Raw genomic sequence first — 13,582 nt, 5'->3', positions numbered from 1 at the left:
TACCAGCGACGTCTTCACTGAATTTTTATTAAAATCCCACCGAGATTTTTCATGTTTTCGTAATATACTGTCACGTTCGCTGTCCATTGTGGCATCCTACGTGAGAATACTTAAAAAGCATCCGGAAAAATGGATTTTTATTTAATACTGAAAACTCTCATTTCAGATTGAACTACCACGTGGATGAAGGAATTTACGACTTGCTGATCACTAACGCGTCTTACGACCGAGATGATGGCAAGTTTGAGTGTAAAGTCAAAGCTGGAGGTTCTGGACAGAACCTTCACACTCAAAGGTACTCACTCACTGTTCTCGCTGCTCCACAACCTCCACAAATCGCTCCAGGATCTATAGTAACCGTGACTGAAGGTAAACGTCAAGAGTTGACCTGCAGTTCAGTTGGAGGTTCTCCAGATCCAGAAGTTAAATGGTATAGAGAAGGTGAGTTTTCTACATTTTCACTTAAAACTTTTTAGCTTGATCACTACGTCTGCTAATACGAAATGTGTTTAGTTTAGTTTTAATAGTGTTAAACCTAATTAACTTGAAATAACCGGCAAAGTTAAACTTTTGGTAGGTTTTGAGCGAAATTGCTTGGAATGGAAACGTGCTTCAAAGCGCGAAAATTCCCAGCTCGTTTTCTTGCTATTCTAAGGAGATTTTAATGGGCAGGGGTTAATGGAGAGTTAAATCACTAAATTTCCGTTTATGAGGTGTGCATACTGCGTGTCCGAGAGTCGAGAGAGAAACAAGCAATTAGGCGCGGATTATCGTGTGGGAGGGAATAATGCACACGTTTTGGGTTAAATGATTGAATTGCTGTTGCCAGGTGCTAGAAACCACAGCAAAACCCCCTTAAATTTGCATAAAGAGCTTCAAACAAAATCAAGGTACATTAAACACAATCAGCTTTGCCGGTTTTACTGTATATCCTGAATTTTGTTATACAGAATTTAGTATGTCTGATAAATTTTACTTAACTTCAGTGCCATCACTTTTTGCTTTGTAACTCCTTAAGAAGGCTCTTAAATACAAAAAACACCTTAATACAATCTTGTAGAGGATGAAATTTCTTGAAACTTTCATTATTTACATTTTTTTTGTAACTCCTCAAATAACGGAACTATGCTTAGTCAAAAAGAAGTTAGTTTTTTTGTATTGTAACTCCTTAAAGAGGCTCTTAATTTAATTTTAATGGTCACGTGAGACTTTCTTCACGTCAAAACGAAATTTGAAGGTCACGTGACTGTCTTGAATATCAAAAGATTTGAGTGATCATTTTTCAGTTTAAGCTAATATTTTCAAAGTCACGTGACTGATTTTCAATAATCAAATTTTCGTTTTTTTTTTTCGAAACTTTCCGGGAAAATTTTCGTTTGTGGTTATATGACGCGTATTTGACATGACATATTGACATTTGGTGTCGTGTCAAACTGTCAATGTTATCATTCAATTAATGTTGCGTTTGCAAAACTTATGTGTATTGACCTATATTGTTTCTATTGATAAAATAGAATACAAGTACATAGTTTTACACTAGATTTGCTAGTGAAAAACGCGATTATTGACTGAACTGGCAAGTAGAAATGACAATTGACACTTGACAAATGACAGTAAACGGAAACTTTCACAGCAAGGTTTACTTCTTTCCCGGAGAGTAGAGTTGGGTTTTCAACCCATTTTTTCAATGTTCCAAAGTTTTTTCCTTCTAACCTACAAATAATGTAAACAATAATAAATAAGGAATAATGTAATAATCTGTATGTAATATACTTTTTTTTTTCTTTTTAACGTCTAAAGTTAGCAAAGAATAGCAATAAAAAGAAGAGAGTTGAAAAAAGAAAGCAAACTTCCTACCAAAGATAAGAGACAATCGATTGAATATCAGGAGATTTACTGGTTGTTGAAGAACGTTGCCATATCTAGGAAAAAAAAATAATAATATTACATCAAATATTTGTTTTAAAACATCAGTTTAAAGTTAATAATAATTAATAAGGATCGATATCTTTCAGTGATTAAGAGGCAAACTTAACAAATAGCTATTCTTTGTTATTAGTTTGTATTACTTATTCTATTTCTTAGTTATAAATTGTTTCTATTCCACTGAGTGACAAAAGTAATTTTAAACATATTTGGTTTCTTTCAAAATTTTCGTAACTTTAACCGATTCCGAAATATTTTAATTTTTTTTGAAAATTGCATCCAAATTTTGAAAATACCGTATCTCCACCATTTTTGGGATTTCAGCAACTATAAAAAGCTCAAAATGTTCGTCTTGAAGTGCTCTTTCACTTTGTGCTAACCGCTATACGATTAAACGTATACAAGGTGTCCAAAATACAGTTTAATTTTGAAGTTAATGCTCTACCAGTTGTGAGCGCGTTTACCCGGTTCGTGGGGTTTGCAAGTGGGTGTAAACCTAGTCCGCTGTGTGCAAATGTTCCGTAACTTTAACGTTTCTGAGATATTTAACTTTTTTTTGGAAATTGCATCCAAATTTTTGAAATTTTGTTAAAATCTTAGAAACCATTTAGGTTATGATTAAAGGTTGGTAGGTTAGGTTGGGTTGGATTAGTCTTATAAAATATATTATTATTCCTTAGTCCACCCAGTAACCCATCAGTACAACACATACAAATTTCCTTTTCCTGAAGTTTTTTTTTTTAAATTGAACCGCAAATCGATAAGCAAAAGTGTCCAAAGCAATTGCAGAGGACTGGCAAAGCTGGATGGAAACCATTACCGGAAACTTTAAACCTGGCATAAAAGAAGGCAGACAAGTCGCTATACGAAGGTAATCTCGTCTCCTTTTTCCTGCCATAAGCTGGCTGGCTGCTGAATTATGCAACCGTTTTTTTTACTAGTAACGTCGCTGTAAAAACTCCTGTTTATGGAATGTGGCTTCTGCTTACAAACTGGATGGTTTCGCTTGTTTACCGTAGAGAAAGCTTCCAGATTAGGCCGCCCAAAGGAAATTTCTGCTTATAAAGTGAGACTTTCATAAATATTGTTAATTCTGAGACGCTTTTGCCTGCTTCCTAAATAAAAATGAACCCGGGTGTTATTATGATAGTGCGCTACTTTAGACATCAAAAGCTTTATGTGGATGTTGGAAAACGTGCAGGTAACTTACCTTTTTGTACGTCAGATAAAATAAGTCAGCGCAATATGGCTATAGAGTGAACTGGAAAGCTTATATTCGTGTGACTGAAAATGCATTCAAATTTTGTTGTCACAAAGGAGTAAGCTTCTAACAAAACCCTTTTAAGTCTTACTATTTCCAACACCAAGTGTATACAGATACACAACCTGCATTGTATTCCTGAAACTAAAAAAAAATAAACTTAAAGTAGCTTAAATCAAACCCAAAGCTGTAAACTGCACTTTATAAACAAAAATACTGTAAAACCGAGTTGTAAAAGAGTTGTTAAACTGCTTAATGACTAACACCGTGCCAAATTTCACGGACTTATTGGAATTTGATTCCCTTTAAAAGTCTCCAGAGAACATATTTATTGACAGTCCCTCTAAAAACCAATCAATTACCTGTCGTTTAATGATTCCTGAAAAACCAGGATCAATTTCGCCATTAGCGACACCAAACCGGCTATTGTTCCCTAAAAGTGCAAATTGGCGGAGTTACCTCTTTTTTCCGGGTGCAAAAGGGGAAATTAATTCAAATCAAATCGGACAATTTAGATCCAAAGCGAACTAGCTCGTTATAAATGTAAATATTGACACCAATTTGCATTTAGATTGGAATTTTTCACAGTTTTATGTTATTAAACGAAACCGTTTGTTTTTTTAAAACTACTTAAAATTTAGTATAGTTGTTCTAGACCATCAATTACTTTAATATTATGCAAAAGAGGAAATTCAAAAATATTTAGTGATGGGTAAATTACCGGTAAATATTATACTTTACCAGGAAAATTTGACCGGTAAATTACAAAATAGTGTGTTTCTGGCAGTTCAAATTTTGACACCACTTTTCTCTCGGACTGTACCAAATTTTGTGGTGTTTTTTCAGGTTACTGAATAGGCAATTTAATGAGGATTCCAAAAACGTGCCTAAAACAGTAATTTTCTTTCTCCAAGTGAGTTTTACAGGCGATTTTGTCCCTGACTGTCCTTTCAAACTGTGTTTCTGGCAGAGCAAACTTTGACACCACTTTTCTTCCTGGCGGTACCAAATTTTGTAATGTTTTTTTAGGTTGTTAAATAGCAAATTTAATGAGGATTCCAAAAATGTGCTTAAAACAGTCATTTTCTTACTCCAAGTGAGTTTTACAGGCGATTTTGTCCCTGACTGTCCTTTCAAACTGTGTTTCTGGCAGAGCAAACTTTGACACCACTTTTCTTCCTGGCGGTACCAAATTTTGTAATGTTTTTTTAGGTTGTTGAATAGAAAATTCAATGAGGATTCCAAAAATGTGCCTAAAACAGTCATTTTCTTACTCGAAATGGGTTTTACAGGCAATTTTGTCCCTAAATGTCCGAACCGTGTTCAAATTTCAGACCACAATTTCAACTGTTTTAAATATTTGTTGCACCAAACTAGTTTTCCTAAATAACTTGAAAACGGTGTGAGTTACAAAAAAATGCAAGAGACCAACAATTTTGTTAATCAACTCCTAAACCCAACACCGTAAGTGCAGGACCGTTTATGCGTCCAGTATACAGCGTGTGCTAGAAAATTATGGTGGGTCACTATTTTTGTCACCCTATACGCAATTTTTAAGGTTTAATTTTTTAACGAAAAGTAGTAGTCCATATTCACACAGTGGAGTAGTGAGTATAAGTGAAATCAAAACTCAGAGTCGATCTCCACAAATATTTATTAAAAAGGTTGTTAATTGCCTAACATGTTTCGGGTGTATTCAGACACCCATCTTCAGAGGCTTAACTAGATCACTAGTCTGCTGACTGTCATTCTAAAAGGGGGGACAGCTGAACCCAAATGTACCAAGGTGGTTTTTTATTCTGCACGGGGGAAAAAACCTTGATCAAAAACCCGGTTCTGGTACAGAGGTGACAGGTTGCTCCGTTTTTTATTCTCAAAGGGGAAAAAAACTTAATCAAAACCCAGTGTTGATGTCAAAAAGTGAAGTTACTAGCTCGGTTTTTTATTCTTTAAGGGGGAAAAAACTTAATCAAAACCCGAAGAAGTTGAATGATGTAAAAACTGCATGTCTATCTGAGGAGACCAAATGGACACGAAAGGGACGTCACACAACAAAAAACCGCGGTGGACACTCACAAGTTCAACATTAAACAAATTAAAATGAGGGCGACTTTCCCTTTGTCACTGTGGAGGTGTGACCGTGCCGGGCAACATGGCTTGGGTGCAGCAGGACATGGAGTGCAGCAGAGACATGGAGGACATGGAGGAGACTCCATGTCCTGCTGCACCCAAGCCATGTTGCCCGGCACGGTCACACCTCCACAGTGACAAAGGGAAAGTCGCCCTCATTTTAATTTGTTTAATGTTGAACTTGTGAGTGTCCACCGCGGTTTTTTGTTGTGTGACGTCCCTTTCGTGTCCATTTGGTCTCCTCAGATAGACATGCAGTTTTTACATCATTCAACTTCTTCGGGTTTTGATTAAGTTTTTTCCCCCTTAAAGAATAAAAAACCGAGCTAGTAACTTCACTTTTTGACATCAACACTGGGTTTTGATTAAGTTTTTTTCCCCTTTGAGAATAAAAAACGGAGCAACCTGTCACCTCTGTACCAGAACCGGGTTTTTGATCAAGGTTTTTTCCCCCGTGCAGAATAAAAAACCACCTTGGTACATTTGGGTTCAGCTGTCCCCCCTTTTAGAATGACAGTCAGCAGACTAGTGATCTAGTTAAGCCTCTGAAGATGGGTGTCTGAATACACCCGAAACATGTTAGGCAATTAACAACCTTTTTAATAAATATTTGTGGAGATCGACTCTGAGTTTTGATTTCACTTTAATTTTTTACTCTACACCACTGAAAAGACAGGTTCAAAACGGTTCTTTTAAGTGGTTGAACCACCCTGAACTCCCAAAAAATAATAGAGTTACAGGGTGTTCAAATTTCAAACCACAATTTCAACTTGAAGATTTGTTGCATGAAACCAGTTTCTGCTTAATAACGCAGAAACGGTGAAAATTACGAACAATTTGAAAGCGAACAACAATGTTCGTAAGGAACTGCTAAACTTATCCCTGGACGTTTCACAGTCCGTCAGTGCCAGTACTATACAGGGGGTGCATGAAAAGTGACAGATTTATGACTCTTCAAATTAATGACAGCCATGTCAGGAAAATGATCTCTTTCATGCAAATTTCAATTAGACCTATAAATTTACTGGTCAAACTGGTAAAATTAAATAACTTTTTACATAAAATAGGTAAATTTGTTTTGGATCTTAAAGTTGATCGTTTTCGAGATATTTGTTATTGTGTGTAGCAACTTTCAAATTTATAAACAATTTGTTTCTTTCCTTTTATAACTTTTTAAACTAAAACTAAATTTGTTTTTATTCCTCTTTCAAACGGTTTTATATCAGCTTTTAAATTGTCATTCACTCTTCTAAACTGCAAAACTGATATCTAGTAAACTGCACAAATTTACAACCAAGTAAATTGTAATAATACACTTTCTTATGTAATGTTTTCAACTACACTTTACTAGCAAAGAAGTAATGGTTATGTAAATGTTTTTTCTATTTGTTTAGTCAATTTTAATGGTAGCTTTGTATGTGTGTATACTGTTTTATGTTGTATATGCAGCTGAACGATCGTAAATAAGTTGTGTATAATATCTTCTAGTGTAACTTTTATTGCTTTATGTCTGTAGTTGGTACATGATTTTTATAGATCTGTGTCTCTAGTGGCCAGACAAAGAAAAAAGCGTGAGATTCACAGGAATGAACGGTCTTGACAACCACAATCCGCTTAAGCAGCTCAAAACTTTCAGCTTGCTTTTAAGAGATTTGTCAGATTCGTTTTGGTTAAACGCCCCTGCCCGGTTGTAATAAACTATTCGGTAATCCGTCCTTGCAAAGGTTTTCTTTCAATCCGGTCCGTGGAAGTTTCAATTTGAATATCCCGAAGCTGATTTCCATTAAAACAACTTTAAGACAAGACGAGAGCAACCCCCTGAGTAAAACGACTTGTTGGATTCAGCCTCGAACGACAAACCGTTCCTTCCTGGTTAATCCGGATTGTCTTTTCGCTTTACGCTTTCCCTCTGCTAGATTAAACAAGTCAACTTTTCCACCTTCCAACTTTGTTCTGTTTTAAGGCGGAAGGAGGACGCTTCAGTTTCTACGCAATGCTAATTTAATGAGGTGAATTTAAGGTTTTCGGAATTATCTTCTAGAGGCTTAAGCTCCAAGTTTTGGTTTAGTTCAGCCCTTTTGCTTTTGTTCGCTTTAGATTTGGTTGTATGAGAATATTACTTAAGCACAGTGACAAAGAATAGGAATTGTGTAACTTTTCGGTATTAGGATTCCGAAAATGTGCATAAAACAGTCATTTTTTCACTCCAAGTGGGTTTTACAGGCGATTTTTTTCCTGGCTGTCCTTTCATACTGCATTTTCCTCCCTGACTGTACCAAATTTTGTAGTGTTTTTTAGGTTATTTGATAGGAATTTTAATGAGGATTTCAAAAATGTGTTTAAAACAGTAATTTTCTCTCTACAAATGGGTTTTACAGACGATTTTTTTTTCTGGCTGTGCTTTCACACTGTATTTCTGGCAGTTCAAATTTTGACACCGCTTTCCTCGCTGATTGTACCAAATTTTGGAGTGTTTTTTTAGGTTATTGGATAGGAAATTTAATAAGGATTTCAAAAGTGTGTTTAAAACAGTCATTTTCTCACTCCAAGTGGGTTTTACAGGCGATTTTATCACGGACTGTCCTTTTAAACTGTGTTTCTGGCAGTTCAAATTTCCACACCGCTTTTCTCACTGACAGTCCCAAATTAAGTAGTGTTTTTTTAGGTTATTGGATAAGAAATTTAATAAGGATTTCAAAAATGTGCTTAAAACAGTAATTTTCTTACTCCAAGTGGGTTTTACAGGCGATTTTTTTTCCTGACAGTCTTTTCAAACTGTATTTCTGGCAGTTCAAACCTCGACACCGCTTTCCTCCCTGATTCTACTAAATTTTAGAGCATTTTTCTAGGTTATCCGATAGGAAATTTAATGAGGATTTCAAAAATGTACTTAAAACAGTAATTTTCTCACTCCAAGTAGGTTTTACAGGCGATTTTATCACCGCCTGTCGTTTCAAACTGTGTTTTTGGCAGTTCAAACTTTAACACCGCTTTTCTCACTGAATAGCAAAAATTTTTGTAGTGTTTTTCAGGTTATTGGATAGAAAATTGAATGAGGATTCCAAAAATATCTTTAAAACAGTAATTTTCTCACTCCAAGTGGGTTTTACAGGCAATTTGTTCCTGATTGTTTTTTCAAACTGTGTTTCTGGCAGTTCAAACTTTGACACAGCATTTCTCCTTTACTATATCAAATTTTATAGTGTTTTTTAGGTTATGTGATAGGAAATTTAATGAGGATTTCAAAAATGTGATTAAAACAGTAATTTTCTCACTCCAAGTGGGTTTTACAGGCAATTTGTTCCTGATTGTTTTTTCAAACTGTGTTTCTGGCAGTTCAAACTTTGACACAGCATTTCTCCTTGACTATACCAAATTTTGTAGTGTTTTTTAGGTTATGTGATAGGAAATTTAATGAGGATTTCAAAAATGTGTTTAAAACAGTAATTTTCTCACTACAAATGGGTTTTACAGGCGATTTTTTTTTCTGGCTGTGCTTTGAAACTGTGTTTCTGGCAGTTCAAATCTTGACACCGCTTTCCTCGCTGATTGTACCAAATTTTGGAGTGTTTTTTTAGGTTATTGGATAGGAAATTTAATAAGGATTTCAAAAGTGTATTTAAAACAGACATTTTCTCACTCCAAGTGGGTTTTACAGGCAATTTGTTCCTGATTGTTTTTTCAAACTGTGTTTCTGTCAGTTCAAACTTTGACACAGCATTTCTCCTTGACTATACCAAATTTTGTAGTGTTTTTTCAGGTTATTGGATTGAAATCTTAATGGGGATTCCAAAAATGTGATTAAAACAGTAATTTTTTCACACCAAGTGGGTTTGACAAGCAATTTTGTTCCTGACTGTCAAACAGTGCTCAAGTTGCAAAAATCAGGGTTTAGAAAAGTTTTCTAGCAGTATTTAATACAAAACGTGTTTCTGAAATTTATGACAGTTATTTTGACAATGGTCACGTGACTGCCTAGCTAAATTATTCTCCAAAAACCACGAGATATCTGTCACTCATGTCAAAATTTGTCTAGAATTTTCAAGAATTACAGTCTTTATTTTTCAGGATTTTATTTTGACAATATTGTCCGAAAATGGCTGTAATGCAATTAATGACAGTGATGGCAAGAAAATGATATGTTTCAAGCAAATTTCAAATAAACAAATAAATGTACTAGTCAAATTAGAATTTACTGGTAAAATGGGTAATTTTTCCTGTCCCACTGAATTTTACTTTACCTTGGTAAATAACCGGTCACGGTAAGTTTACGCCCATTACTACTCATTTCTGAGAAGGTTTCAAGAATAATCTAAAAAGCGTCAAACTTACAAATAATAGACCTAAAACAAACGGTTTAGGAACTTTTTTACATTTAAAATTCTATAGAATGATTGATTGATTGATTAATTGATAGTTTCTAGTCTTTCTTTTGTAGCGGTGCTAGAATAAGCACCAATCAATATAGAAGAGTAAATATTGTAGTAGGAAGTTTCATAGCATCAAAAGCGCTGGGTATTTTTAGCAGCCGAAGCGTTATAATTAGGGGTTAATATTTCATAGGGTTATAGCTTTTAGGGGTTTAATTGAAAACTTTCCGAACACGCAACCCGTGTAGACGACTAATTTGAAACGCCAACTCAACGAGTTAAAAACACTTTAAAATTACAGGTTCGACATATCCGTTGGATGCCGCTTTGAAGAATGGAGGTTCTAGAGATCAACCCACTACAGCCACTTTGACCATCACCCCCACTAAAGAAGATGATGAAGCTATCTTCAAGTGTCAAGTTTGGAATAGAGCACTACCATCAAACACAGTTTTGACCTCCACCGTGTCTTTGAGTGTTCAATGTGAGTATGTCAATTTAATAGTGACACTGGGATTATTTTAGCATTATTGAACTTGCGTTAAAAATAAAAAGTTTATGACAAACATGTTCGAAACCTGTTTTCTATGCGGGGAAACGATGCCTACGTGCGGTCGATTTCTGGCCTTTTACGTTTTCCAATTTGGCAGATATGTCGGTTACGTTGAATAAGCGAATCAACGAATAATGGAAGTTCATTAAAATTTCGACGGAATTTACATTTTGCGGATTGCACTCGCCAGTTAATGGAAGTTTATATGGAATTGCTGCCCTTCAAAAGTTTTTACTGTTGATGGTGGTGGATATGTCGCATTTTATTAATTAATGTATTTACCCTTTCTGAGGCACATTTTTCTCACAAATAAATCCAAAATCACCCCTGAATTATTAATAAACCCGTTTCCTTTAATTTATGGCTAGGAAAATTATTAAGGACAAAATATAATAATAGAATCGATTTTGGGTTAATAAAGTAATAACGAGACGAGGAAAACATTGATTTTGTAGCAATAAAGAGTACACATTTTGATAAATTGTAAATAAAGCATTTCGTTAGTACTTTATTGCATCGAAAAATTCACCTTTAATTTGATTTTATTGCCGCATTTCACAAATTTATTTCAAATATGTTTGATAATAAAAATTGGAAAACAGCTCCGGTAAATATTCGGTTGCATAGTGTTTTAATTCGTTATTTATTTATTACCGATGCACACGTCAGTAAATTATTTATGACTAAGGATAATTTTAACGTTTAAAATGTCAAAAATGTAGGATTCTATTTAAAACTTTTTGTATTTTGAATAAACCTGAAAGCTGGAAAAGTGTTTATTTTATCATGGAGAATGTGTGGTGGATGGTAACATGACTCTAAAGTAATGAAAATTGTTTTGAAGACTTAAAATTTCGAGTTTTTATGGTTTTCAGATGACTTGGAGACAGATTTTCATATCAAAATCACTTAAATTTCACTTGTACAGAGAGAAGTGTCTCTAAAATAATAAAAGCTAATTTAATGCCCTCTGCACACATTTTCCTTAAAAGTGACACTTTACAAAAGATTTCGAGTTTTCTCCACTACAAAAATTCCTTTAATTGCCACTTAAAGCCAATTTCATCACCAAACATGTAAAATTCGAGTTTTAAGTCACACTTCAGGATTTTTAGACAAATTATTGGAATTTATTTGTGCTGAAAATTGTCTTCTATAACCTTTGAGGTAAGAAAAATGTCTCACAGGTTTCAAATTTAACTTTTAAATGAATTTTCCAGCTTCTTGATTTAAAGTTCTACAGTTGGATATTAGAAATTGAGTTGGATGCATAATGCCACACAAACAATGAAACTTGACTTAAAAGTAGTGATGGGTAAATTGCCGGTAAAGTAAATATTTTACTTTGCCAGGAAAATTTTACCAGTAAATTATTGGTAAATTACAAATACTGTGTTTCTGACAGTTCAAATTTTGACACCGCTTTTTTCCTTGACTGTACCAAATTTTGTAGTGATTTTTCAGGTTATTAGATAGGAAATTTAATGAGAGATTCAAAAATGTGCTTAAAATAGCAATTTTCTAACTCCAAGTGGGTTTTACAGGCGATTTTCTCCCTGATTGTCCTTTCAAACTGTGTTTCTGGCAGTTCAAATTTTGACACCGCTTTTTTCCTTGACTGTATCAAATTTTGTAGTGATTTTTCAGGTTATTAGATAGGAAATTTATTGAGAGATTCAAAAATGTGCTTAAAACAGTCATTTTCTCACTCTAAGTAGATCTTAAAGGCGTTTTTTTTCCACAACTGTGTTTCTGGCAGTTCAAACTTTGAAACCTCTTTTCTGTATGACTGTACCAAATTTTATAGCGTTTTTTCAGGTTACTGGATAGGAAAATTAATGAGGATTCCAAAAATGCGCTTAAAATAGTCATTTTCACACTCCAGGTGCGTTTTACAGGCGATTTTGTGCCTAACTCTCCTTTCAAGCTGTGTTTCTGGCAGTTCAAATTTTGACACCACTGTTTTCCGTGACTGTACCAAATTTTATAATGCTTTTTCAGGTTATGGGATAGAAAAAATAATGAGGATTCCAAAATTGTGCTAAAACAGTCATTTTCTCACTCCAAGTAGATCTTAAAGGCGATTTTGTCTCTAACAGTGTTTCTGGCAGTTCAAACTCTGAAACCTCTTTTCTCTATGACTGTACCAAATTTTATAGTGTTTTTTCAGGTTATTAGATAGGAAAATTAATGAGGATTCCAAAAATGTTCTTAAAACAGTCATTTTCTCACTCCAAGTAGGTTTTACAGGAGATTTTGTCCCTGACTATTCTTTCAAACTGTATTTCTGGCAGTTCAAACTTTCACACCGTTTTTCTCCCTGAGTGTACTAAATTTTGAAGTATTTTTTCGGGTTATTGGATAAGAAAATTAATGAGGATTCCAAAAATGCGCTTAAAATAGTCATTTTCTCACTACAAGTGCGTTTTACAGGCGATTTTGTGCCTAACTGTCCTTTCAAACTGTGTTTCTGGCAGTTCAATTTTTGACACCGCTTTTTTTTCTGACTATCAAATTTTGTAGTGTTTTTAAGAATAGAAATTTAATGAAGATTTCAAAAATATGGTTTAAACTGCTATTTTCTCACTGTCAAACTGTGCTCAAAAGTTTTCTTGCAGTATTCGATACAAAACGTGTTTTTGAGATTTATGACAGTGGTCACGTGACCGCCTAACTAAATTATCCTCCAAAAACCTCGTGATATCTGTGATTAATGTCAAAACTGTCAAAATTTGTTTAGAATTTGCAGCAATTACATTTTAACACAGTTTTCGTACAGATTTCGAAACAAGACGTGTTTCTGGAATTTATGACAGTTATTTTGACAATTGTCAGGAAATTACTGGTCCTACATGATAAATTGTTTAAATAATAATATCTTCAGATTCTCGTAATTTTCATCGTCTTAAAAACATATTATTTGTCATAATTTAAACATGAGATAATAAAGAAAATTGACAAAAGGTTAAAAATGCAATTTTTTAGAAGTCAAACAAATTTTAATTAGATACCCGTAAATGTACTGGTCAAATTGGAATTTACTGATAAATTTTCTTGTCCCACTGAATTTTACTTTACCTTACTGGTAAATTTACGCCTATCACTACTTAAAAGCGTAAAATTCCTGTTGTAAGACAGTATTTGATAACTGAATTGATTTTTTCAACACTAACTTCATAAAAATGGTAATAAAGATGTAAACTGTAAGCTAATTTTCAGTTATTTTGATTTAAGTTTCCACAACTAAGAATTGAAAAATTTACTAGTAAACTGAATATTGGATAAATCAGGAATTTTGACTTTAATTTATTCTGAGATATGTAACACTATTTGTTATTTTTG

General features: G+C 34.1%; 1 protein-coding gene and 1 long non-coding RNA gene across 4 annotated transcripts in view; both read left to right on the top strand.

The window, feature by feature from the left end:
- LOC145735071 (contactin-2-like) overlaps window positions 1-13,582 on the top strand; it is a 117,682-nt gene that overhangs the window by 94,876 nt on the left and 9,224 nt on the right. For all 3 annotated transcript variants that reach the window (XM_081988786.1, XM_081988785.1, XM_081988787.1), the window contains exons 3-4: window positions 167-441; window positions 9,989-10,171. In XM_081988786.1, coding sequence (XP_081844912.1) covers window positions 167-441; window positions 9,989-10,171 — 458 coding nt within the window. The remainder of the gene's footprint in view (window positions 1-166; window positions 442-9,988; window positions 10,172-13,582) is intronic.
- Window positions 4,756-5,940, top strand: LOC145735076 (uncharacterized). The gene is made up of 2 exons (XR_014179585.1): window positions 4,756-4,870; window positions 5,397-5,940. It is a non-coding gene; the product is annotated as an uncharacterized LOC145735076 (long non-coding RNA).

The sequence above is a fragment of the Ips typographus genome, linkage group LG11 (genome assembly GCF_016097725.1).
Source record: "Ips typographus isolate SLU linkage group LG11, UJ_Ityp_2.0, whole genome shotgun sequence".
Taxonomy (NCBI): domain Eukaryota; kingdom Metazoa; phylum Arthropoda; class Insecta; order Coleoptera; family Curculionidae; genus Ips; species Ips typographus.
Note: the sequence above shows the minus strand (reverse complement) of the source record. Positions and strands in the feature narration are given on the sequence as shown.